This window comes from Empidonax traillii, unplaced genomic scaffold, assembly GCF_003031625.1.
Source record: "Empidonax traillii isolate 1590-97213 ecotype Southwest subspecies unplaced genomic scaffold, ASM303162v1 scaffold425:size1421777, whole genome shotgun sequence".
Lineage (NCBI taxonomy): Eukaryota > Metazoa > Chordata > Aves > Passeriformes > Tyrannidae > Empidonax > Empidonax traillii.
The window spans coordinates 39,207-66,901 of NW_020955618.1; the positions used below are offsets into that span (position 1 = coordinate 39,207).

The following is a 27,695-nucleotide window of genomic DNA, read 5'->3' on the forward strand; positions in this document are numbered from 1 at the left end:
ACATATGTGGGCATGCGATGTAAAAATAAACCAAGCACTCACGATTTCCTGTGATTTTGCTCCAATCCTTTTCTACTGTGTGCTTCAAAGAAAAGAGAGTACTTTGGTGTGAGCAGTTACAGTCACAACTTACCCAAAATCAGTGAATTCCTCACAATTGCAAGAATTCTTTTTACAATCATATTCAAGCAGGTCAGGTCTGCCACACTGCTAGCACTAATGTCTTTTTTTTTTTTTTTTAATGCCTTTCCCCTAATCTACAGCTACTTCCAAGCCCTGTGTACTCTGAGGGCATGCCAAGGTAGAAGCAAACGATTTGCAATTATTGCCACAGGCAACATTAATTTTGCATTCCCATCTCTTCAAAAACACAGGGGAGCAAAAAGAGATAACCGAAAGACGAGCAACTTGTCAGGGTGGAGATTGGAAACGTGCCTGGGATCAGAGCAGGCACTGCAGAGGGTGAGGGGGAGCAGCCCTGGCTCCTGCAGCCCCAGGGAACACTTGCAGAGGTGCAGGAGCAGCCCAGTCCCAAAGTTCTCATGGCTCACAATCCTGCCACTGCCTCCCACTACCCCCTGCCAAACTAAACATCCAGCTCTTAGGAACTCCATTAAAATTAGGAACCAAAACTGTAGTGATAGGAGGACACTTTGCCTTCTCTCCCAGCATGCACTATTCTACAGCCCTCTCTGTCCATACCTAGGGTGTTACATGGAATTCTGTTAAACACACTCAGGAACAGGTTTTTGATGGACACAATCTATCCAATATCTGGCAAAGTCATAAAATCAGGGAACAACAACTTTCAGCGGCTGTCACTCTTTCAGAGGCTGAAGTTGTATCCAGCGGTGGAGAGTGGAAAGTCTCCTTCCCTTATTACACCAGTCCATTAAAATCACACACTCACAGAAATTCTCCATGGAAAAACTAAGACTGAACTATTAATAAAATCTTCCTGAACTATTAATATGCTATGTGGGAGCTTTAATGCACTACAGGGACTGATTATGTAAGAGTACAGGCACGAAGAAACTGTTTTTATCCTCAGTATACACTACCTTTTTGCTTTAAACAATTTTGTTTATGACTGATATCTTCCTAAATCTGAGGGAAATTATTTTCTTTCAAGGGGGATTATATTTGGATTTGCAGTAAACTGGCAAGTATAGTTGAGATTGCAGTTCCGTGGGATGGCAAAGTGTGTGCTTTCTATTTGCAAAGCGTAAAGGTAATGAAAGCACTTTAAAAATGCTTATTTCTCAAAATTCAGATGTTCTGTAACCTAGAAATATACTATAATATGGATATTGAGCTCAGGTCTTTGGTCTATGATGCCAATTCTTGCAGTTTTAAAGGAACGATCTTGAGCATCAGGTTGAATTTATTAGGTTTTGTATTCCAAACATTGTTTTGCTTTCCTGACACACTTTGTTGTGAGGAGATGCTGGAAGACTATGATGATTTTTAGCTTTCAGGCAGTCCAGAACACTGTAGTAAAAGGTTTCTTATGCAAAGTCATGCCAAAAGGAATAGATGTTGTGCTGGCAAGAACAGGCAGAAATAAAGAAAAATTGTTTCTCAGTCACCTCATAGATATCCCTCCTGAGCTGTTTAATGAAACATTATTTAACAGAAGTTTTCACTCCCAGACTCATTTCACCTCAGAAATTTTCCTGCACAGGAGGTCTGAGCAGAGAAGGAAAACACTGATCTCTGCAAAATTTTGCTCTGTCCTGCAAGGTTGGAGATACTTCTCCAGTTTGAAATAAAAGATTTATTGAGGCCTGTATGGGTTTAGGATGTCTTTGGCAGCTCCACTGTGGCACTCAAGTGTTCATTTCTTTCTCTTCTTTGGGGATGATAAGGGGGACAGTAACTGAAAACAGTAAAGAAACAAATATATAAAGTAAAACAAAGACAAATTAGGCAAAAGAAGAGTCCCATCAATGACCCTGGTTTCATTCAATCAACTCAAATCCTGTGTTTGGACAATTTTCTCTCTCTTGGCTTGCCTACACTGCTCCAGGAAGGTACCACTGCAGCACGGCTAGATATATTCCTTGTTTTAGCTCACTTCAGGTCCCAATGAAAAAGGCCTGGTTCGACTCTGGAGTGAGCCAGCTGCCCAAGAAAATATCTGCAGTCCTTTCACTAAAGTATGAATTGAATGAGTGGACAGTGAAGTGGACTGAGAAATGGCTGAAGGGCAGATCCCAGAGGGTCATAATCAGTGGCAGAGGATCAAGTTGAAAGCCTGTCACTAGTGATGTCCTCCAAGGCTCAGTTTAACTTCTTCATCAATGACTTGGATGAAGGGGCAGATGTCTCCTCAGCAAGCGTGCTGATGACACAAAGCTGGGAGGAGTGCCTGATACCCCAGAGTGCTGTGCAGCCCTTCAGAAGGATCTCAACAGGTTGGAATGATGGGCAGAGAGGAACAGTCTGAAATTCAACAAAGGTAATTACAGAGTCCTGCTTCTGAGGAAGAATAACCCCAGGCATCAATACTGGCTGGGGAATTACCTGCTGTAAAGCAGCCCTCCAGAGAAGAACCTCAAGGTCCTGGTGGACAGCAAGCTATCCATGAGCCAGCAGTATGCACTTGTGGCCAAAAGTATCCAGGGTTACATTAGGAGGACCATTGCCAGCAGGTTGAGGGAGGTGATCCTGCCCTTACCAGCTCTGGTGAGGCTGCATCTGAAGTGCTGTGTCTAGTTCTGGGGTCTGTCAGTATAAGAGAAACATGGGGCTCCTGGAGTGGGTCCAGTGGAGAGCTACAAATATGATTAAGGGACTGGAACATCCCTCTAGCATCTTATTCCTTAAAGAAAGGCTGAGGGAGCTGTGCCTGTTTAGCCTCAAGAAGAGATGACCTCATCAATTTATGTAAGTATCTGAAGGGAAGGTGTCAAGAGGATGGAGTCAGCTCTCCAAATGAGGCAATGGGCAGAAACTGATGTACAGCAAGTTCCTCCTGAATTTGAAGAACTTCTTTACTGTGCAAGTGACCTCACACTGGAACAGGTTGCCCTGAGAGGTTGTGGAGTCTCCCTCACTGGAGATATTCAAGAACTGTTCAGATGCAATTCTGTGCCATGTGCTCTGGGATGACCTTGCTTGAGCAGGGAGTTTGGACTGGATGACCCACTGTGGTCCCTTCCAACCTGACCCATTCCATGATTCCCCGCTATTGCTGAGAAGCAAGTTAGCTAGATTAGCACTGGGTTGGATGTGTTTATTCACACTGCAATTTCACCACTGAGCAACATGATAATATGTCCAGCCTGGTTTTCAGATAAGAAGACGGTAGTGCCCAAAAATAATTAGACCAACTCATATGTGCTATATTTCATTTACACCATCGAAATAAAATGTAAATATATCCTCAGAACTGAGTATTTTTGTCAAGGAATCAGGTTAAGAAAAAGCTCCATGATCCCATGGTCCATTTCACAGCAGACTCCAAAAAATATACCTCATTATAAAATACACCTTCCCAAGGAATCACAAGTCATGAGAAATCAAAAGAGAATTCCTAAAAGCAAAAGCTCTCCAGCAGAAAATCAATTTCAGCTACTTTCACCTTGCCCCAGGGAAAGCAGCAGAGACACTAAGTGGGGTGTGGGAAATGTCTCGTACATCTTCCTGGAGCTGCGCAAGGCAGACCTCCAGACAGGAGCTTTTCTTTCCAAGACAGCTCTGCTCTAATTAGGGACTCCTGCAAATAGTGTGTTGCAGTTCCAGATAGTGTCTGGATGATTCCCATATCAAATTTCTTTGCTTTAAAAAAAAATAATGGTCTTTGTCCTTGTTCTAATTGACAGCCTTACAAATGCAGGTGGACTGAGGGATGAAGGTCAAATTGAGCTTATTGTGCTTAATAGGGCAAGGAAAAAAAAATTAGCAGAAACTTACACACAGAAAGAAATGTTCTTTGGTGTTTGTTATTTTTCCTGACCACCATGTTTCCTTTTCAAGGGTCTTTGTGCATTTTTGGATGTACCTTCAGAATGAAAAGAAAGCAATTACCTTTAAATAAAATTGTTATATGATGGGCTTTCCTGTAACGCTTAATCTACAAATGTATCAGACAGAATCTAGTTTATAGACTCAACAATCTAGGTTGGGTGGACATAAAATTAATTTTCTACATAGGAAAATACATCCTACTCCTTAGTCGACCTTTTCCAGAGGCAGACTACCAATTTAAACCTCTGGCTGATTCCTATAGTTCTCAGTATTTAGACCTTTCTGGGTAACATGGTATTGTTAAGGCTGGTTAACATGTTCTAAAAAGAATCACATTCTCCCTTGGAAATGAAGTCCAAATGACATTTCTCACTGCAGGTTATGATTAATATCATTTGTGCATTCCAGTGAGAAGGCAAAACAATTTTTCTTTTTCAGATCAGTATAAATCTCTGTGTCTTAAAGTTGTTCCCTTGCTTCCCATCCCTCATTTACTGTCTTGTGCTTCAGACTCAGACTGTGTCTCCTACACTGACCTGTGCTGCTACAGTACAGACCAGGAACAGCTATGACAATTTACTCTCAAAGAGCAAAGGTGTCCAGGACTTCTTCCTTAGAGATACAACTTGTGAGATGGCAGCCAGCTTGACAGATATAGAATTAATAAGAAACAAATAAATAAATAGATAAATAAATAGAAGAGATCAGTGTCTATGCCTCTTCTCCCCTCATGAGGAAGTTGTAGACTGCAATAAGGTTTCCCTGTCTCCTCTTCTACAGGCTGAACAAACCAAGTGCCCTCAGCCATGCCTCATATGGCTTCCACTCAAGGTCCTTCACCATCTTCATTGCCCTCCTTTGGACACTCTCTAATAGCTTATTGTCTTTTTTATATAATGGCACCTAAAACTGCACACAATATTCAGGTTGAGGCCGCACTAGTGCAGAGCAGAGCGGGACAATCCCCTCCCTCAACTGGCTGGCAATGCTTTACCTGATGCCCTTCAGGATATGGTTGGTTCTCCTGGCTGCTGGGGCACTGCTGACCCATATTCAACTTGCCATCAACCAGGACTCCCAGGTCCCTTTCCAACATCTCATTCCCCAGTCTGTACCTACCTCCAGGGTTGCCCCATCCCAGGGGCAGAATTTGGCACTTCCCCTTGTTGAACATCATATGATTGGTGATTGCCCAGACCTCTAATTTGTCAAGGTCTCTACACCTTCCTGCCTTTGACAGAGTCAACAGCTTCTCCCAGTTTTGTGTCATCTGCAAACTTGCTTAATATCCCTTCCAGTCCTGTGTCCAAGTCATTTATGGAGATGTTGAAGAGCATAGCGCCTATGATGGAACCCTGCAGAACCCCACTAGTGACAGTCTGATATTACCCCATTCATTGTTACCCTCTGTTCTTGATCCATATGTTCACCCACTGCATGATGTGTTTATCCAGCTCTGTACTGGACATTTTGTCCAGAAAGATCTTGTGAGGGACTGTATCGAAAGCTTTACTGAAGTCCAAAACGTTACATCAGCTGGCTTCCCTTGATCAACTGGGCAGGTTAGCCTTTCATAAAAGGAAATCAGGTTTAACAAGCAGGACTTTCCCCTCATGAAGCCATGCTGGTTGTGACCAGTGACTGCGTTGTCTTTTCAGATGTTTTTCAATACTCCCCAGAATAATCTTCTCCATAAGTTTCCCAGGCATTGAAGTGAGACTGACAGGCCTGTAGTTTCCGGAGGCCTCTTTCTTGTGCTTCTTGAAAAGCAGGACAACATTCACCAGCTTCCAGTCATCTGGAACCTTTCTAGATTCCCAAGACTGCTCAAAAACCATTGAGAGAGGCTTTGCAATGACATCAGCCAGCTCTTGGAGGATTCTGAGATTAATCCTATCAGGCCTCATAGATTTGTAGGGATCCAGTTGTACTCAGTGATCCTTGTGGGTCCCTTCCAACTCAGCATATTCTTTGATTATGTGAGTCTGTGAAATAAACAAATAAATAAATAAAGGTAAACATGGAAAATTCCAGTTTAAGGTTTTTTTAGAATAAACTGTGGAAAGTTTCAAATCTTAAAATTTTCATTCCCATGTGAGAGAAAGGCAACTAAATATGTGAATTTTGCATGAGATGGCCATTTTATGGCTCTGGTCTGCTCTAAAACACCATTTTACTTTATCACATAGTAGAAAGTCACTTTGGGCTTCACTTTGGGCTTCACTTCATACTTCTGACAGCCCACGTTTTTCCTAGGTGGGCTCAGACACTCTGCAACTGTTTCTTGGCTCAGCCCAGTTGAAGTCATTGCAACATGCAGCACTGCAGTAATTTATCTCAGTCAGAACTGCATCCCTAAACTCTAATGAATATTCCAGCTGCAGTGGAAATATATAATCATCTTTACTGAAAATAAACACCTCAACAGAATATCTTTTAAAAGAATCATAGAATCATAAAATAAAGTCATAGAAGGGCTTGGGCTGGAAACAAGCTTAAAGATTATCTACTTCCAATCGTGGTCACTGGCAGGGATGCCATTCATTAAATCGGGTTGCTCAGGACCCTATCAAACCTGGCCTTGAACACTTTCAGGGGTGGGGCATCCACAGTTTCTCTGGACAACCTGTTCCATTGCTTTACTACCCCCCAAGAAAAGAATTTCTTCCTAACATCTAATCTAAACCTGTTCTCTTAACCTCTCTTTCCCCAACTCTCTCAGCCTGTCTTTGTAGGAGGGGTGCTCTGATCATCTTTGTGGTTCTTCTCTGGACTTGCTCTAGCAGGTTCACACCATTCTTATGCCGACGACCCTGGACTAGGTGTGGTCTTAAAAGCTCAGTTCATAGTTAACTAGAATTTAAAATGGGATCACCTGTGATGTTGCACTGCTTGTCTTCCTTCAGGCTGGCCTGATTACCCAATAGTCTTTCACAGAGCATCCAGTACTGAGACTTGTAATGCATTTGGGTCAACTGACCTGAGTTGGAAGCAGCTGTATAGCTGTATAGCTGTATAGCAAAATACTGTATAGCAAAAGAAAAAGGTATCACTTAATGCCTGTGGCTGCTCACAAATGTTACCTGAGCATGGTTTAGGGTGAGTGCCATGACAATCCATGGCCAGTGCTAAAAAGCATGGAGAGTCCTGCTGATCTGTGCTGCTTGGCAGGAGGTGATGGATGCATACATAAGCTAAATCTTAGGAAAAAATTGACCTTGAAGCAGCGCAGAAGCTCTATCAAGCAGGTGTATAAGGGGATTTTTCATATCATCTCACAAATCCACCCTGTATTCTCACCAGCTGTGCTCAATCTCTGATGCTCCAGAGGAAAGCAAGAGAAAACCCCAGGACACCCTGTGCTAATTGTGGGGGGAAGGAACCTGCCTGAGTCCCAGAGCCAAAGCCCTGAAGGAAGAGACCTGATTATGCTCTGCTTCACATGCTGAGCTGTAGGGGTTAGGAGCACACACAGGATGAGGACAGCTTCATCAGAATCTCCCTTCACAGCAGAGAGACTGGCCTCTCTCCTCTTCCTGGAAGAGTATTTGCGCACAGGAACAGCAGTTATCCCATTATTTATGCAATGCAAAAGAATTCCAGGGTCTTCCCTGACTGACATTTGTTAGATAAGATCGTAGGTACAGAACACCCTTCACAATATACAATAACCTTTAAAGACATGGCAGCAACCTCCTATTAAGCGTGCCAGGGTGGCAGAGCTGGGTAGGATGCTATAGGGAACACCTCGGCAGCAGGACGCTACCTGCATGCTAATGCCGAGAGTGTTTGAGCTCTGTCTGGCAGCGAGAGAGAGCGGGGCTCCAGCAGTTTCCATGGCGCTGTCATGGTGTGCTCTCCCTTCACCTTCACTCATCAGCATTTCCCACCCATCCTCCTCCCTGTAATAAGCTGCTTGCTCACCCCGAAAGGTCAGCCATTGTAATGATGATTTTAGCAGGGGGAGGCAGGGAGGCCGAAGGGTGAAAAGGTGAGCGCTGAGCAGCGATGTGCGTGGGAACCGGGGGCTTGCCTTGCGCTGCACAATGAGAAATTAGAAAGCTTCCCCTCGAGGAAGCAGTGCTTATCAACCCCCTCTCACTTCCCAGGCCGGCCCAGTCAGTGCCCTGACGGAGTTAAAAAATGTTATGCAAAGTGGCTAGAGACCCGACTTTAAATCATCGGCATCTCATCGACAATTGATGCACCAGTGTGTAGAGGGGCGAAGGGACTGCCTCTGCCAGCAGAGGAAACTGATACAAACGTTTCCAGGTGTCTGTTTTTGGTTTTGTTGTTTTTTCTTTTTCTTTCTATTTTTCTTTTGCCCCCTCCCAGCAAGCCCAGTGCTCGTTTGCAGATGGAAAGAGGCAGGTTCTTAATCTGACTTTCATCTTATTGATGGCCAGAGTAAAACACTGTGTCTCTTAACTGCTTTTCTTTCTTTCTATAGGACAGCTTTCCTGCACGTTTTGGAGGAGTCCATTTTGTCAATCAGCCGTGGTACATCCATGCCCTGTACACGCTAATCAAACCGTTTCTCAAAGACAAGACAAGGAAAAGGGTAATTAGATGGGGGTTGGGTGATGGAGGGTGGATAGGAAGCTGCAGACCCGGGGAGTAACCGAGTAGCCTGCTCTCTTCTTTTTCTCTCTGCATTTTACATATGTCCTCAGAGAACTGCTGCTGTTTTTAAATCTTAGGGGTTTTGTATGGTCTGGAATAAATCAATAATTTTGAAAAGTACCAGAAATCTGTTGTCACTAACAAAGTGTGGATACATTTTAGTGGGACGTGCCCGGGAATAGAGAGAATCACCAATGTGGAGGGATTATCAGGCCTGGCTGAAGTTACTTGCAAGTGAAGGAAACTTCAGCTCAACTCTTTTTGATGGAGTAAAAATTCCCATCTCATTCCTTCAGGAACTTGACTATTTTCACATGGTGATAACTCACTTGTTTCCACAAAAAAATGCCCATGCCTGAAGGCTGTTTTCTGACACTGCAGAGGAGGCAGATATTCTCCACTGAAACCCATGTGAATTGTACTCTGGCAGTCATCTCAGCCATTTGTTCTCTGCAGTCTATCAGCCAATGACCAGATCATCTCTCAGGAGGCCCCAGAGCCCACCCTGAGTTGAGTCTGACTAGGCAGGACAAGGCTAGAACCAGCCTGAAAGCAAAGAGGGATTAGAGAGATAGATGGTGCTGAAGCAGCACCAAGTGGCAACATAGCCTGGTACACCCCCGGGAAATGTCAGTCCTGGAGTGCAGGGCTGGTTGCCCTCTCAGATGCTGAAGACCTACTCTTCACATCTACTTTCAGTAAGCTCTGCTGTCACCCTTTTCACTGCTCTCTATACAATCCTCTGTCCTCTTACAGTAGCAATAATCAGTCATATTTCCTGACTTCCACTTCTCCTGATCTGGCACTTCAGAAATTAAAAGTGTCATATGCTAAATGCGAGGGAATCGGAGTTTTCAAAAGTGTTTATAGTGCTAGGCTAACTCTTCAGCTGCCCACCACAGAGCTAAAACCCGATTTCCTGTCCACCCTTCCACCATCCACTGAGCCAAAAACCTGAGGGTTTTACAAGTTCCCACCTGAAACTGCAGTGTCGACTAATGACACTCCACACCTCATTAGTGCTGCTATTATTGTGCTTAATGAAGTAAGGAATCGATGATGACTTTGAGCTTTTTTTTTATTTTATTTTATTTGTTAAAGATCTTTCTTCATGGTAACAACCTGAACAGCCTTCACCAGCTAATACACCCCGAATGCCTGCCCTCTGAATTCGGGGGGACTCTTCCTCCCTACGACATGGGCACATGGGCTCGAACGCTGCTTGGTCCCGACTACAGCGACGAAAACGAGTACACCCACACCTCCTACAACGCCATGCACGTGAAGCACGCGTCCTCCAACCTGGAGCGGGAGGCCTCGCCCAAACCCATGAAAAGGTATAGTGCTGCCTTTGAAATCACCTCTTCTTTGGCTCTCTGAACAGGTTTGGCATAAATCTCACAGGATGAGCTTATCTGCCTCAAAGAGAAGGTGTGATTTGGCAAATGCTGATGGTAAGGAGCACTTCACCCTGGACTGTGCTCACGGCGTGGTGGGGGAAAGGAAGCCTCTCGGTGGAACAGTAATTACTTGTCTGATTACTGAGCATGAAAATAAGGGGAAATTAATGAGCCCCTGCACAGAGCACCACAGAAAGTATATCAGAGTGAGATGCTGTTCTGTACAGTGCAGAGCAACCAGCAGCACTGCTTCAGTGCTGATCCCTATTACTTGCCTCTGGTTTACTGCTGCTGACCCGGTTGTTATCGGTAAGGGATTTACCTCCTTAGAAACGTGGCTGTTGTACGATGAACACCACTGCCCTCTAAAGGGGAAAGGGGCTGGTGTTCTCCCTCTGCTTCTGCTCCCGTTGGCTTCTTCAAGCCCTGCAAAGGCAGCTGCAGAGCTGTTCTTTTAAGAGCTCTGATTTTAGTTCGAGTGATTGTGCATTTAGCTCTGAATGCTCAAAATAACACCTCTGGAGAGTATCACACTCAGCAAATTTGGACTGATTCCGGGGATGCAGTCAGCAAGTTGGATACCTGGTGCAGGGCTGTGGGTAGTATGGTTTAGCCAACACCAGCTGCAGTGAGTGGTGGCCAGGTCGGCTCCCCTGTGTGAGGGTAACATCTGCGCTCGCCTCACCCTTGGCATCCCACTCCGTGAAACTGCTTTCCATGGAGATGACAGTGATGCTTTCCTCGCTGCTGCCACTTGATGAGTGCAGTGCTCACAGGCACGGCATCACTCTGACAGGGAGCGGCCATCATTTTGTCACAGCAAAATCAAAGCTGACAACACAGACAAACCATAATGTCATGCAATTAATTTTAAAAGTCTTTCATCTTCAGAGGAAAAAGAAATGCATTCTCGATTCACAGCTCCTTCCCAGGTCAGAGGGATGCCACACAGCTGTGCCTGCAAAGTGAGGCCTCGTGCAGGAAACACAAACACTTAGACCGACATCAAGGGTTCACAGGGCTGCAAGACTGAGGGGCTATGAACTGCAGCCATTGCATTGTCAATTGCACTGTCAGCAATTTTTACTACTGACTGGCAGCCAAGACTGGGAGCTGGGTTAAGTTTACAGACCCTGTCCCAGAGAGCTGATTAATACTGACTAGATATTTCATTGTTATTAAAACACATCTCGAGAGTATACATTTTATGTAGCTTTATAGAAAGAAATCCATAGGTTTTTTAAGCTCCAAAATGTTAAGGACTGCTCACAGGTAAATCTTTGCTGAGTATCGGATCCTTGACTGCAAAGAAGGGAGGGTCTTATCATGCCCTTGGGAAGAACCTTGGCTTGAAAATTAGTTCAGTGCCAGAAAACCCTGCCTTGAGGCAAAGCCTTCTTTTATAATCTGTTCACTAATACAAAAGTGCATTAATACAAATATGGGGAGTGGATGAATCTAATTTGTCATGTTGCCTGTGGGCAGACTAGATCTAACTTTTAGCCTAATTTTGTTACTTCGTGGTTAAGTCAACCATCTGATCTTTCACCCTGTGGTCATTACTTGCTGTTAGAGGTGAAAAGTTCATGGCTTCAACAGATTTTGCCCTCTGAGTATTTGCTTTGATTTTTCTTCTCCTGAAATTATGGTTTGGCCTAAGCATAGGTAAAAGCCTATGCTCAGAAAACATGATTGTGTGCTTTATTAGATTTGTTAGGCCAGATTTATATCTAAGGCATCTTAAAAGGTCTCCAGACTTCGACTAGCATTACCTCTCTTTATATATCTCCCCTCCTTGCCTCTTTAGGTTTGTATATCTTTAAGACAATGAGAAACTCAGGCTATGGCTGAGATTCCTGGTTACTCCAAAGAGTTTTACACTAGACATAGGTGACCTCCTAACATTATTCTTCATCTTAAATATAATTCCCTCACAATTGTCCTATCACTTCTCCTCTTATTAAAGCAATTTTGTAGTTTCATTGAAAATCTCTCCTCTACGCCTCCACTCACAGCATACATTTTTAGGTAACATGTTAATTTTGTGTTTGTCTGGAGAAATGTTGGGTTTAACCAAAAAAAAAGGTCAAGGCCACTGACTTTTTCTTTAGCAAATTATATTCCTCTGAAAGGGGTAAATATATAAAACCTGAATGTTCTTGGGTTCCTGCAATTTAGGGATGAAAAGCCTTGCTGAACAATTATGGGTCCTCTCTTCTCTGACTTCCCAGGTATCACTGCAGGTTTACCTGCACAGTAATCTGCTGCAGGGGAGAGCAGTGCTTATGGGAGGTGGATTTGCCCAGAAGTCTGGAGCTACAGTGGTTGTTCCCCTCTATGGCACTGTCCTGCTGCACTACATGGTGCAGAGTTGCAGCCCCTCCTGACTCTGTGGCCACCTGATGCAAAGCCACGCAAGCTCATCCTTGCTCGAGCTGCCACTGGACCAGTGCTGTATGAAAGCATTCTTAATCTTTGAGCTCAGTGCTGCTGTAGTAACTGTCTTGCAGTGTGACCACCCAGAAATGCCCCTGTGAAGTGCTGCCATCCTCTACAACTAGGGATTGTTGTCACCCTGGGCACAACCTGCTCCAAATACGACGTCCAGAAATTTTAGTAGCAGAGATCAGAGAAATCAAGTTATGATTTATATATCTTGAAGAAAAGTGACAGGGAATGGAACTGTTGTAGCTGCTTCATCTATGTTAGCAAATGAATGCAGAGGGGGAGAAAAAGGGCATTTTCAAGATGTATCTGAGACCAAACTGAAGTCAGAAAATTGAAATAAATCTCAAAATGCAGACCAGAAAAACACCACACCAAGCAGCAGTGGGAAGGGCTGAAGCTGGAGCAGGTACATGCCTGTATGTTGGGTTCAGGAATGGCAGCAGTGCTTTGGCTGCCATCATCAGGGCACCTCAGAGTTCACCTGAGAGTCGTGGGAGACAGGAGAGTGGAGAGCATACTCCTTCAGCCAGAAGCTATAGAAGACAGTGCTTTGTTCAGCTTCTCAGAGCAAAGGTTGAAATGGATTTGAAGGGAATAAAAACTGGGGAGACAGAATAGATATTTGAGGAAAAGGACAACTCAGGCATGGGATCAAGTAGGTATAAGCTGATCAAAGTATACCTTGGCTGCAAATTAGAGTTGGTTTGCTAGTCATCGGAGGACTGAAACAGCATGCCAGTATGACAATCTAACTGATACACAAGTGAAAGGTCTAATATGAACGGTCTAATATGAAGTGGCTACAGGAGATTAGACTTGCCTATCAAAGTCTCATTAGGTTCCAATTTCTGGGACCAGAATGCTATCTTCTTCCCATAGCAGGGGTGGTTTTTCCCTGAGACTTGAACTTGCTCAAGATTTGTTCTCAAAAAAGAGTCCTTGTTGATTTCAAAGAATGGAGGCATTGTTGATGAGGAAAAGATTGATAGTCCTCTTAGAAAAGACTGCCACTGACTCCAGTCACTGATACAATCTTGAAAATTTTGAGATTTGACAAGTGTCTATAATATGGAAAATCTTTAATCAAAACCATTGCGATTTTTCCACCAGTGGCCACATGAAGCCCCACTGGGGCAAAATCAAACCAGTGGAAATTGCACTCCCATCTGCAGGGTTATCTCAGAACCCAAGTACTGTATGAACAGATGGGAAACAAAGCAAAACAGCTGATGACTCCACATAATGAGTGTTAATGGCCAGGGGGAGGGGGAGGAAGCAACAACAACAAAAATCCATTCAGAATATACGTTTATTAAGATTCAGCTCAGTGAAGTCTGAAATGGGCAAGGTAGTAAACGTGCAAACCAGCATTGATACGGTAATAGCAAAGTTTGTTTAATCCAAGAGCTTGGTCACATCCATTCAACAGTCCTGGGAGCAGCAATGGCAACAGACCCTTCCCCTGTCTTGGGCCATCTCTTCTGAAGGGTCTGCATCCACACAGGGAGCCTGTCACTTATGATCTTTGAGATTTGAGAGCAGTGTAAATGGTGTAGCAGTTTGGAGTACACGGAAGAAAATCACCTCCCTTTCAGCTGTGGCCAAATATCCTGTGATCCCTGATGGTCAGAAAGGGGCCTTGGGTTGCCTTAGTCAACAGGGAGCTCACACAAAAGCAAAGCATTTGCCTGAGGCGCTCATGCTGGGTTTTGTTGATGAGCTGTTGTTTTTAGGAACAGCTGGAGGTTTTATCTGGGTGTGCAGTTTAATGAATAGCTATGGTGGGTGGTTAAGCCTAGCAGTTAAAGAGTCAGGGACTGCTCTCCACATATCACTGTGCCAATAGGGCATAGTTTTTTGGCCAGCCACAGTGGGAGGAGTGTAGTATTTTGAGTTATTTGAGTGCCTAACAGCAGTGGGTGAGCATCCCTAGTTGGAGAGATGGATTCAGTGACTGGGGAAGATGTGAAAGAGCTCAGTTCTTTGAAGAGTTTCCTTTTTCCCCCAGTGTCACCCTTGCTCTTTATGCTCAAGTCCAGCAGCAAAAAGTAAATTGCAGCAGCATGTTACCTCCCTGTCTCTTGCTTCTGCAGCTGCATCTGGGTCACTTCTTGATGTCTGAACTGGGTCTTCAGTCCAAGAGACAAAGAGTGTTCTCTGCCTTTGCTTGTTCTCTGTGCAGGCACTGAGCACAGCCTGTGAACTGAATGTTCTTTCTCCGCCCTCCCATGCATCAAAAAAGTGCTTGCTTTTAGCTTGCTACTGGTGCAAACAGGCCTGAAAACCTACTGCAATTTAAAATTGCCCTGCAGAGAAAGGAAATTTTACCTAACAACTACATATTTTTTCTGGCCAAACATCTGTACTGTTTAATGAAATGTATTAAACAAAGTTTAATTAATTATAACTTTAATCAAATTTAGGGTTAAAAATTGTTCTTAGGATACTGGGGGTTGCAAAAACATTGCTATCACTGAGTCAACCTTACTAGAGATTCAGCAAATTCAGAGTTAGGGTAAAACTTTTAAAGCAGAGCCAAACACACTAATTGTGAAAATGTACAATCTGTGCATCAAGACACCATTACATTTTTCTGCTGTGAAGTAGAAACTTGTAGAATTATAGAACCATTCACGCTGGAAAAGATCTTTAAGATCAAGTCCAACCATTAACCCAGCACTGCTAAGTCCACCACTAAACCCTGTCCCCACATTTACACATCTTTTAAATACCTTCAGGGATGGTATCTTCACCGTTTCCCTAGGCAGCATGTTCCAATGCTTGTCAACACCTCCAGTGAAGAAATTTTTCCTAATATCTAACTTGAATGTCCCTTGGTGCATTTGAGGCCATTTTCTAAAGGACTTGCGCACCTAAAGATTCAATGACCTTCCTAGTGGTTTATGAAAAGCGCCTATATTAGGTATTTTGAAAATGCAGCAAAAAAGCCTGTTAGAATGCATTACATTGCAGTCCAACTCAGTGCTGTTGAGTTAGAGCATGTGGATTTTTATGTCCTAGATTAGAGTGAAAGGATTTTAAAGTACAGATTAGGGTTTAGCATTATTGCCTCCTGATGTGTGCGTTTTCAAAAGCCCTGATACTCAAATGAACTTGCTGCTGAAACTAATTGTTGTTTCTCAGAAACAAGATCCTGTTCCCAGAAGGAAGGGTATTACAAGTGGTACACACTAATGCCGACTGGAACAGTTTTAGATCCAAAAGGGGCCATTCATGGGGGTGACTTATGTAAGGTTTTTATTTATTCAGACTGGTTCCTCCATATGCCCAGCTGGGCTGTGCAGGGCAGACCTTTCTAGTTGTTATCCTTAGTGTGACCTTAATGTTCCTTCGCCATATGTTTCTGCTTTTATGGGTCATGTTTTATGCCAGTTCACAGTCAGCACCAATTTACTGCAGAAGTAGTAAAATACCAGCAAATAAAAATCAGTATGAAAATGTGTGAAAACTTCCCGCTGCCCATGGATGGCACCTGGGTTGCTCTGCTTATAGCTGGGGTGCATTTCTACATGTTTTGGAGGAAAAGAAAGAAACTCCTTGTGATAAAATACTTCTGTAATATGCAAAACCTATGGTGCAAGGCTTACATTTGTTATTTTATTATAAATTATTTCATGCAATGGAGAATTTCTAAATACTTCTGCAAAAACGTTTCCTCCATACTGAGATGATGAATGAGGCTCATCTTGATAATGAAGCAGGTGTCCCAGGGACATACATATCATGTAATGTATACATTGTCTAGCAATATAGATTATTAGCTGTTGAACAGTTTTATAGCTTTTGACCAAAGTTCTGCTAATACATCAGAGGGAAATGGAAAGGAATTGGTGGATCTGGCACATTAGCAGGTCCTAGGGAGGCTGCAGTAGAGATGGTTCAGAATACCCTCAGGAATAAGCAGAGAGACAAGCCAAGGAGATCCAAGGTGCAAAGCCACAGCTGAATCAAGGACAGGAGGGATGGGTAGCTTGGTACTGGGGATGCCTTGGGACAAGGCAGGAAACCAGTTGCTCTCTGGGGGCATTGGCAGCATGGGTTTCATCTGTTTACAGCACTCAATTCCCAGTGCATGGGTGCACAAAAGCAGGCTGGAGGTGGGAACGGCAGAACCAGTGGTGTTCAGTCTGCCTAAAATATTGCATTGTAAATTATGTTTTCGCCTGGCTATAAATTTGCCAAAAGTTTAGTAGTTTAGATTAGAAACATGACACTTAATAAAACAAATGGTTTTACACTGCTTATGTGTTTTGCTGTCCTGTGAAAAATCCACCTACATCTGGCTGAATTACAAGCCTTTGAAAGGGCAATTCACACATGCCCTGTAGAAACATATTTAATTTTAGCATTTAATGGCCTAGAGGATTGCCTCATGCTTTAGCCTGGCCTCCCAGCATAAATAAACTTGTTCAGCATGGGTTGATGGTTCATGCCTGCAATGTACATCTCCTGCCTAGGCCATGGGGGTGCAGAGGGATTTTGCAATTACAACTTTTACTTGTGATCACTTTTGTCCCTACATTAGGCCATTCTATTGCAAGACAAGGAGTCAGGGTTTGGAAGACTGACACTCCTTGCTCTCGGGGCTGCATCCTCTCTGCTCTTGGTAGGAGAATTGGAGAGATGAGGACTTAGCGGTGAGCCCATCTGGGATACTGGGAACTTGGGTCACTGGGATGGAAGCCACAAGGCAGACTGAAAGATGAGGCAGGCATAATGGACTGGAAGCAGCTGGGCTAGGATGCACACTTGGTGGGCAAGCATTTGCTTGCTGATGGAGACCAGGAATGATCCTTTGGTTCAGGCTGTCGGGTGCAACACTGGAGAAGCAGATCCTGCTCTCACTGTCCCTCTGAGCCCCTGTGTCAGCCTGGCAAGTAGCTAAAACCAAACTTCACACAAGTGGTGAGATTGCACATTGCTTATTTTCGACCTGCCAAGCTACAGACTTTGGGGGTCTAACTTCCAGAAATACCCAGCACATGCTTTGAACATACATACTGCCATTTAATGCCGAGGATTCCATAAAGTCAGACCTTCAGCACTGGGAAATGGGCACCCCATATTAGAGAAATACTTGTACCCTAATCTCATTGCACTTCAGCTCTCCACGAGGAAAATGAAAAATAAAAGAAAAGCAACTCTCACAGTCATGCTATGGCAGTAAATGAATTAGCATTTAAGAGGCACACAAGTGCTGCATTGATGAACTCCACAGAAAAGCTCAAGATGGAATTAACAAAGGCTATTTTCAGAGCAGGCTTGGACTAAGGTGCAGCAAATGTGTCACAGAGCCACACGCTGAACCGCTACAAGGAAGCAAAATAAACAGCCACTTACCAGCACAGCACTGTCTGCGCTGAGCACTGAGGGAGAAAAGAGCTCTCTGAGAAAGAACAGTGTGTGCCCCTCGGGCCAGGGAGTAATGCAGGGGTCACAACACACCTCCACACACCTGGCCAAGTGACTGCTGCTCCCACAGCCTACATCTTGGCTTTTCACACTGTGGTGGTGCTTGACTCTCCAACCTAAATAGTACATCTGCAGGGTTGCTGTCATGCTTTAGTGCTGTTCTGGTTAAGGACAGGAAACTTCTGATGTATGATTGCCACACAGCAGTGAAGAGACTATGATTCAGTGGCAAATCTGGCTGAGATTTTGAGAACTGGAATCACTATAATGTGAGCAAAAAAGGCAAGCTGAGAGATGAGGCAGGAGTAAAGGACTGGAGTGCCTGAACAAGGGGACTGGAAGCTGTTGGGCTAAAAAGAGCACTTGGTGAGCAAGGAAATGGTTATCATCAAGAAAAGCATGAGTGGTCATGACAAGTGCTTCTGTGTGTTCATGAATATTCATAAAGTTTGAGAAGAAATTTTTCCTTTACCTGGCCCAAAATTTGTTTTTTAGATGTCAAATTCTGCATATTTGTAGTAGCTCTGCTGAATCTGCTGTATATTGGTCTTTGTTGCTGCAGTGTTGTCTTTATTTGGTCCCATTAGTAGGCTTACCTTTTGATAGGTGACATACTGGACTCCAGGGAATTAAGGGTCTTCAGGAACTCCTGTCTTAAGCAGGTTCTCCTATTCCTTCTATGTTACAAAAAGCATGTGGAAGACACAGCCTATAACAGAGAAAGGAAATGAAGAGGCCAAGCTCCCATCCATGCCTTTCTCCTGCTCTGGACTTGGGAATGTGACCTAGGCGAAATCTTGACATGGAAGCTCAGAGCACTTAGAAGCAGGAGATAAAGGGCAAGTCCACACTGACGAAAGAAGAGTGAGATGTGCATCCTAATTCCCAGGCTGGTGGCACAGAGCAATTCCTGTCTGTATTACCCAGGGGTAGCTTCTGCCAGAGGAGTCTGGCTGCATCTGCCCTGCACAGTGCCTAGCTCTTGCTCCCCTCTGGGTGTCAGTGGCCTGAAGATATTAGGCTGTATGTGTTGTGTCAAATACTTAACCATTCCTGTATGTTTTCATGATTCAAGGTGTCTGCAGTAAGCTGAGAGCAGTAAGCCTACTAGAGAACTGTTTTTACAGTAAGTGCCAAAGGGTATGCACTGCACCCCAGGGGTGTTCTGTGGGCTAAGGGACAGGTCATGACTGGGTGCTCAGTCGGCCAGGCCATGGTTAGAGCCAAATGCGGTGCAGTGTCATCCCTACCCCTCTCGGGTGCACATCCTGCAGTGAGCTGTGCAGTGGAGACAAGCAGCTGTGGTCAGATGTCAGGAAAGGAACGAAGAGCGCTGGTGGGCATAGGTAGGACGAGGGGTGTTGTGCTGGGTTTCACTCCGCAGCAGTCACCTCTTTAGCAGTGCAGGTGCACTCACAGAGACTTCTTCCCATGTGCAGTCAGTTAGGTACAGATCTGGGCCAGGGTTGCCCCTGACTTTGATGTGCCAAGGCACTACTCAGAGATCTTTCCCTAGGGTGTGCTCACCACCAGGGAGAAAGGTGGTCACTGCTGCCACAGGGGCCACAAAGCCAGCTTCCATTTGGGAAGAGCAGCAGCTTGTCACTACTGTCCTGGTGGCTAAGCCCTGGGCTGGCAGTAAGGTTTTCATGCTGCTTTTCCCCCTGACTCACAATGCCAGTGGATCACTTCACGGCCCAGCTGTGCCTCTAGACATGAGCACTGCTGCATCTCTTTTCAGTGCTGTGGTTGGTGTGCCAAAGCTGCCAAAGGTCTCTGCAGCACAACACTCTGCTCTCTTCATGCAGAGCTGTGAGCCAGTACAAGGAGAAGCTGCAGACTTCATTGGCAAGAGATTTGATCAGGGCTTACGAGCCTGGGCAGAGAGCCACGTGTCATGGCTCCTGTGCTGGGGTTGTGCACTGCTGAGAAAGGCTTGTGGCATCTGCCCACACCACCTGGGGAGCATTTCAGTTTTAAGTGCTTTCAATAACAAAAGAGCACCTTTCACCACAATTACTTCACACTTGTGACTTCACACTGCATTGTCTCTGTGATACCGGGGAGTAAGCCTTGTTTTTCCCATCTGATAAAGCCACACACTTAAGGTGAGTTGCAGAACACACTCTGAGGTGCTGCACCACCATCTGCAATCTGATGGAAAGGGAGGAGGGCAGAGAAAGAAATGCCTCTCAGACCTTGTTGATACAAACATTCATGGGTGTGATTTTAAAAAAAGTGCTTATTATGTTCTGTAAAGGGAATGAATAATTGGGAGATGAAAAGCACTGAGATACTAGTGAAATGTGAACGGAAGTTGAGGGAAATGAGCAGATGGAAGGTGAGAGGTAGAAAATAGAGTCACACTGTGATCTGCAATGTGTCACACTGAGAGCTTGAAGCCTCCTGCATTTAGGGAAAAAAACATGCCTCTCTCCTTTTTCCACCACAAACACCCTGAAAGAAAGCCCAGCACAAACACATCCTCACTCCTGTGGGCTGCAGCACAAGAGCATTGCTGTGATGAAAAGCTTAAAATGGGGGATCAGAGAACTGGAAGATGTCTATTCAAACATGCCATGATATTCTGGCAGTTGCTGTTAGCTCAGTGCAGGATTTTGGTGCTGTACTTTTTATGGGAAACAAAAGTGATACCCAACAGACAACAACTCCTGTGAGCTGAATGGCGGCAGCAGCTATACTCTGACAAGACCCTCTGAAACCAGTGCAGCTAGAAAGCCTGCATCCAGTCTTCTTACATGGTTTTTGACTGAACTGGAGATAGTTGCATTAAAGTGACCACACACATAAAGCCATCTGTTCTCTTAGATATTGATGTACATACCTATGCAGTGCTGTCATTTGAAATATATGGCTGGCCTGCTGGAGAAACAGCTGGGTACTGTTGATTTTCCAGATTTCCAAATATTCTTGCTGAACGGTATAACAACCATGGGGGGGTTGATTGACGCTTTAAATGGACCACACTCAAATGGTACCTAGGGTTCAGAAGTGAGACTGAGAATTCATTTCTTTTTACATTTTCACTTTGCTCTCCTAAGCAAGGTTACCCAGCCTTGGAATCTAGAGTAGTAAAGTCTGTTGGCATTGACTTGTCTTTAATTGCTTCAGATTTAGCTCCCAGTCCACTGTGATCATGTACTTTTACAGGAGCTAAGTCTCCTGTGTGGATCATGTTAAAGAAAGTCAAGCACAGTGTCTTCCAGCTTAGGGCAGTGACCCTACCCGTGTGATGCAAACAATTGCCTACTTTTGTTAAAATTTAAAAGTCAACCAGATCCTCCACAAACAAGCCTCTTTCAAACTGGTCACTGAGAATTTTATAGCTGAAAAAGGAGGAAAACCAGAAGTCTTTGAATTCAATTACGCTCATTTAAAATTCCAAAGTTGCAGCTCACACAGGACAAGTGCCACATTTCTGGTATTGAAGGTAATGTAGTGAAGATGAATATTGAAGGTGTGAGGCAGTCCAGGCCATGATATGTAGGAAACATTTCCTCATGAGTCATGAAACCTGTTCTTTCTGGTGTTAACAGATGAGAACTCATCAGAATAGAGACTTGAATGTAGGTAACCCATGAATCATATGTGTAGACCATATGCTTGGAACAGATCAGATGAATAGCACCCTGAGAATGTTTATTTCTCTCTGTCATTTATCACATGGTGACCACAGATGTCCGATGGTGAGACAAATCAAAACACAAGTGACTAAAAGGTATTGATAGGAGGAGTTGCCCAATGTAATTTTTATTCCATGCTTAGATGATTAGTTCATTCCTTGCTCAGGTCAAAATGACTTGGACATGTCTTGAACATTACAAACTAGCTGCATTCATCCTTCTAAGTATAATTAAATTGCATGATTTTAGGCACTATGATGGCCTCTTGGCTTCCACCAGTTACTCCAGAAGGACATGAGTCCTCTACAAGTCTTATAAAACCCAGTCACAACCTTCAGTTGTCTTGGATACCCTAAGGTGCCTTAAATGGCTGTAAGTACCTATGTTTAGCAGCTGAATGTCATCCACACTGTAAAAGTTGACACCCCAAAGGCATAATGAGCTTGGAAAGAAAATAATTGCCCTGTCATGATAGTGAAAGATTAATTGGGATGGTTAAGAGAAGTTGGTATTTCTGTGGCCGCAGAATCACAGGATGAGGAAAAAGTTTGAGGAAGAGATCTCTGGAGATCTTCTACCCAACGCCCTGCTTAGTGCAAGGTCAGCTAGAGCAGGTTGTCCAGGACTGTGTCCATCTGGATTTTGAATATCTCTAAGCATGAAGACTTCACAAGCTCTCTGAGCAATTTGTTTCAGTGTCTGACCATTCCCCCAGTAAAAAATGGAGGTTCCTCTATTTCCATTTGTGTCTGCTGCCTTTTCTGTCACCAAGTATCACTGAGATGATTCTGTCTTTTGTGTTCTACTACTCCACCCCATCAGGTATTTGAATACATTGATATGGAAAGGCAGCAAAATAAAAACACTTCTGTATGGTGCCGTCAACAACTTTTGCTTGCCATATAGGATATCACCAGAGCAGTATCCACTGCAATGACAGGGCCAAAGCTTAAACCCTGCTTGCCAAAAAAGGAAAGTTCTGTACTGGTCATTTACCATTTTAAATCAAAAGAGCTTAAATTGTTGTGCAAGAGGAGGCTTTGAATACAATGATGGTTGCAAATTACAGGGACTAGTCAGAGAAAAAGTACTTTGGTGTCTGACTGCAATTTATTTTTCAACAGAAAGTTAAGGAGCAGTTAGATAACCAAACACAAGAGCCATGACCAGATTCTACTTAAAAATTTGAAATGTGGTTGTGAAATCCTCTGAAAAAAAGGTTAATGCAGCTAAAACAGATAGCAGCATTTTAAAAATAAAAACTAGTCTTAGTCTTACATTCAATACTAGTGTAAACTTGCACATACCCACAATGTGACTGCTTTCCGTGGACTGAATATGTCTGCTAGATCCACAAAACCAAAACGAAACCAACATTTCAGGGCGCGTCTTCCAAATAGTATTTGTCTTATACTAATTTCTACAGCCACAAAATACTGCAGATAAAGTGCCCTGAGCTGGAGGACCATGACTGTGAGAATGATCAACTCCCAGTTGACCCTGAAATTGTGTGGGATCTGCTGCCCCACCTGGATCCCTACAAATTTATGGGACCTGATGGAATTCATCCCAGAATCCTCATAGAGCTAGCTGATGTCATTGCAAAACCTCTCTCAAAGATGAGGGGCAGGCACTGATCTCTTCAGTCTCATGACCAGTGACAGGACTCAAGAAAATGGCTTGAAGCTGAGTCAGGGCAGGTTTATATTGGATATCAGGAAAAAGTTCTTCACCCAGAGTGTGGCTGAGTACTAAAACAGGCTCTCTGGTGAACTGGTCACAGCACCAAGCCTGTCTGAGTTCAAGGAGCATTTGGACAATACTCTCAGGCACATGATGTGATTCTTGGGGTGTTCTGCATAGGGCCAGGAGTTGGATGTGAAGATTCTGATGGGTCTCTTCCAATTCAGCATATTTTATCATTCTACAGTTACTGTCAGTTGAAAATGCTTTCTGCAACAGTCACCTGTTACAAGTCATCTTTTCTCTGTCATTAAATATAGTTATAAAATGCATACTCCAGGATGTTCTAGGCCAGTAAAACATATATCTTGTGCTAAATTATTACATTAGATTTTGAACTGCATTGATGTATATTGCCAAAATGCTTTTTCAAGCATCTACATTTTTAATATCTACCACAAATTAGGAATATGAAATGAGTATTTTAAAATCCTGTTTAGAATTAAATTATTTTCTGCTTTTCTACATAAAAATTAAGTTAAAAGCAAAACTGTAAGCATTTTTCAGCAAAAAAAAAAAAACCCACCACTGATGTATTTGGAAAATGGAAATTCAAACACAAGTCTTTTTCTTGTGGTGTCTTAGAAAATAGTGATGAATGTTAAAACCATGACTGTGCCCTTCAGATAGATGTGAGAACTGCTTATTTTAGGATAGGAGGCTAAGGAGCTTTTAGCAGAAATGGAAAAGAAATTGTTGCTGCACAGTTTAGCAGATACTAAAATCTCAATTGGATCCCTCTTCACATTATTCAGAAAGGCTGGGCATAGGGTTTGAATCAACTGACATTTTGAATTTGGAGGTCATATGGGTTACAGTGCATCTACTTGATGCTCTAGCCATTTTGTCTCTATGTGAAAAGGAATAGCATGGGACCTGCACACAGAGCTTGGGATTACATTGTTCCCAAGGTGGTGTGAATTCAAGCACCAGTATGGAGGAGAAACTGGTATCTTGGTGTTCTAGATGCAAGAATTTTTGTGTATGCAATGACATGAAAGCTGGGGTGATGAGCTGTGATCACAAAAGGCAAAATTGTGAGATTATTCACAGTTGACTTAGAGCAGAAACCTTCTGCTGTGTGCTGGCAAATGCTGCAAAGGATATGCAGCTTTTTACATCCATTGAAGGGAAGTGGATCAGAGAGAAACAATACATTGGTGACAAGTATTAACCAGTACTATTTAATAATAATTTAATCTGGTAGACCAGTAAAGAAAGTAAAAACCTGCTTATGTTGTGATTTGAATCCATTCTGTATCAGTTTCGAAGCCATATGATTAGTTTTTACTGCCACATACAAGAAATACGTAAATTGCCATTTTGCATAATGTCCCAAAGCAGTCGCTTTTCTACATTAAAATGCAATCATAAACATTATGCATGTCACATATCTGTAAAAAATATGCAGAGAAAACATTTGGGCAAACAAAATTTTCTTTGAAAATGTTGGCATAAAATCTTTCCATTGAGCAACCAGTTTTTATTATCTTTCTTTGGAGATTTTTTTTTTAATGAAAAATTTTTATTATGCTTTAATGAAAGCTCCAGGCATAAGTATAATTATCATACAACTTATTCACAGTCATGGTATTCAATTCTGATCAAGTGCTGCAGTACCAAAGGATGCAATTTATTAAGGATTCTTATCAAAAGAGAGATGACATCTAATCTCATGAAACAGCTAAAGCTTAAATGAACAACTGGGAACCACAAACACATCAGGTAGGGAGTGTGAGCTACCCCTAATTATAAAAAGCTATCCATGAGAGAACTGGCTCCTTAAAATGATACTGTGCACTATGCAAATGGCTGGGCTGGATGACTCTACCCTCACTTTTGAAAAAAAGAAAAAAATCCCTTTTTAAAAGTTCCTGAATCACACAGTGATTTTGTTCTAAAGCTCATTGCCCACTCCAAACTTGCTAGGAGGCAACTTCTAGCCCAAAGCAGAGAAAATGGATGATAACAAATCTCTGTAACAATAATCTCATCAGATCCTCCTTCAAAAGGCAAGCAAACATTGGAGCACACAGACCTCTGAAAATGAAAGTCTTGAATTTTTCCACCATTTTAAGCCCATTCAGCTTTTGTTACTGCAAGAAATCGCGATGTTCTACTTTCTCTAGTGTTTACTCATTTTTTTACATGTTGGGGTATTTTTTTCCACTAATAACAAAGGTTCAGTTTTGCTTTCCACCTTGAAGACAGAAATGAGCTTAAACTAGACTAGCCCTGATTCTCCTGGTTCTCCTTCAAGGGTGTAGATAGCGTGAAAAACTGCAGGACTGGGCACACCAGAAGCTCCCTCATAGTCATATTAACTCTGGCTTCTTTATTGGTCCCGTGTAACTCATGGTAGCCCTGCCCCTTAAACCCCTACATCATGTGATTTGTCTACTTGTATTTCTTGAGAATTGCAACAGGCATGAGCTGAGACTCGTGCCTGCAAGCACTTGTGCAAATGACTTGCTTTCCAGCAGTCAGCTTGCTTCATACAAGCAGTTTTGCCTAGGAAGACATTAAGCATCAACAGACCTCATGGTAATGTGGCCTCAGGTCTTTAAGTTGGTGAGCACATTCAGCATTATGGACAGTAGGCAAGCACTAGATATTTTGAAAGCATTTGAGATCTCCAGTGAGTCACATCCCTGTTTGTATTTAAAGGAATGTTTCTCAAATTCCTTATGCTTTCCACAGAAAATAATTAGGAAGCCATAAAGATGAAAATGGACTAAAGCAAAGAAAGATCATAAAACCAAGAAGGTGAGTGCTTCTGCAGAAGTCCTTGCTAGCATATGTGTCTTCTTGCTTTCAGGTCCCAGTCTGTGGTGGAAGCCGGCACACTGAAACACGAAGACCCAGGAGAAAGCGAGAACACCCAACCACTGCTGGCTCTGGACTGAGGTCCCACATGCCCAGCAGACACAGATCCATGAACAGACTTCCACCATACCAGAAACCCACAGAGCACACCACACACAGACACACGCACACACACACACACGTGTTTTGCTTGATGGCGAGTCCTTCATGTTTCCTGACCAAGTAACAACTGTCACCAGCCATCTGTCCGTGCGGCCGACGCTGAACAAAAACTGAGAAATTTCTATTGACACAAGAATCTGTCCATATACAAAGAATTTCTTTTTTTTTTTTTTTTTTTGACTTATGACATTAAAATATTGGAAATTATAGAAATGCATTCTCTGTTTAAACAAATCAGGGTATGTCAGTAGTGTCCTGAAGACTTCATCAGGGATGCTTATTTTATAGAAGCTAAGGTTGAGTTTTAAAGAAAAGCATCTCAAATTTAAACTTTGCACTGTAATCAGTAAGTGTAATCTGGATCAGAGGGCAGAATCATCAGCATTTACAGAGTACTCCAGTTTTACAGAAGGATTTTGCATTGAAAAAAAGAAAAAAAACCCAACAAACAAAAAACCCAGTGCCAGCATAATGTCATTCAACACGATACTTTGTGACTGCCTCATCCATGCTGCTTATACAGGGAGGTCACATTTCAGTATCTAGCAAAAATCGTTCTCAACTTTTGAAGCCCTCATAAAACCGTCAGCTAAAGTGGAATGAGCTGTGTGGGCAGCAGACGCGCACAATTTGAAATGCAACTATTTAATTTTAATGATGTGTTTTTCCACAGGCAACTCAGGAGCCTATTAGATATGTGCGTGTGCATGTGTGTGCACGTGTGATGGTGGGGGGGTGCCAGGGAGACCCATTGGACACATTCACCAGTGATTTATGGTTCAATCCAGATTGTTTCGTTCAGGTCACAACAACAAATGAAAGCTCTGCAGAGCCATTTGTCCCCTTCCCTCCTGCAGTCAAGGAAAGGTGTAGCCAGAAGGGAATGCTGATTGCAGATACAGGCCATGGCTAAAATGGAAAAGGAAAACTTCTAATTAATTTTTCAGTACAAGCTCCTGCTAGAAGGAAATGCTGAAGAATAGAAGAACTGAAATGCCAAAGATCAGTTTGTTATTTCTGTTTGCTCTAGCTGCAAAGAGTACCATCCCTTCATTGAAATGGAAACCGGATTAAAGAAATAAAAGAAAAATCATTATCAAATTGCACGTTCAGTGACTTTATTTCCTAAAACAGTTACAACCACTGTACATACCTTTAGTCTTCGATTATATTGCCATATGTTGGCAATTTACTAGAACAAGTGGTTGGCAGCAACATATCAAAGGTAGCAGAGTAAACCATACAAACAAAATGAGATGATAGTGGGCACAAGGGTTTTTAATGTGCCCCTGGAACATTCACTGAATTGCTAAGTGTTACATTGAAGTGACGATACAGTTCAAGTGGACATGGTCAGCCCTAACAGAAGGACTAACAAAATACTGCCTTTATCTACAACAACATTTTATGTCTGCACAGGGCAGTAAGGACATCCTGCCAGATC

The 27,695-nt window shown here is 43.1% G+C and overlaps 1 protein-coding gene across 1 annotated transcript; it reads left to right on the top strand.

Moving 5' to 3' along the window:
- Positions 1-2,586: 2,586 nt before the first annotated feature.
- Positions 2,587-27,347, top strand: CLVS1 (clavesin 1). The gene is made up of 4 exons (XM_027894326.1): positions 2,587-2,688; positions 8,423-8,533; positions 9,697-9,932; positions 26,082-27,347. Exons 1-4 carry the CDS (start codon positions 2,587-2,589, stop codon positions 26,167-26,169), a joined length of 537 nt encoding a protein of 178 aa, XP_027750127.1. The 3' UTR covers positions 26,170-27,347.
- Positions 27,348-27,695: the final 348 nt, after the last annotated feature.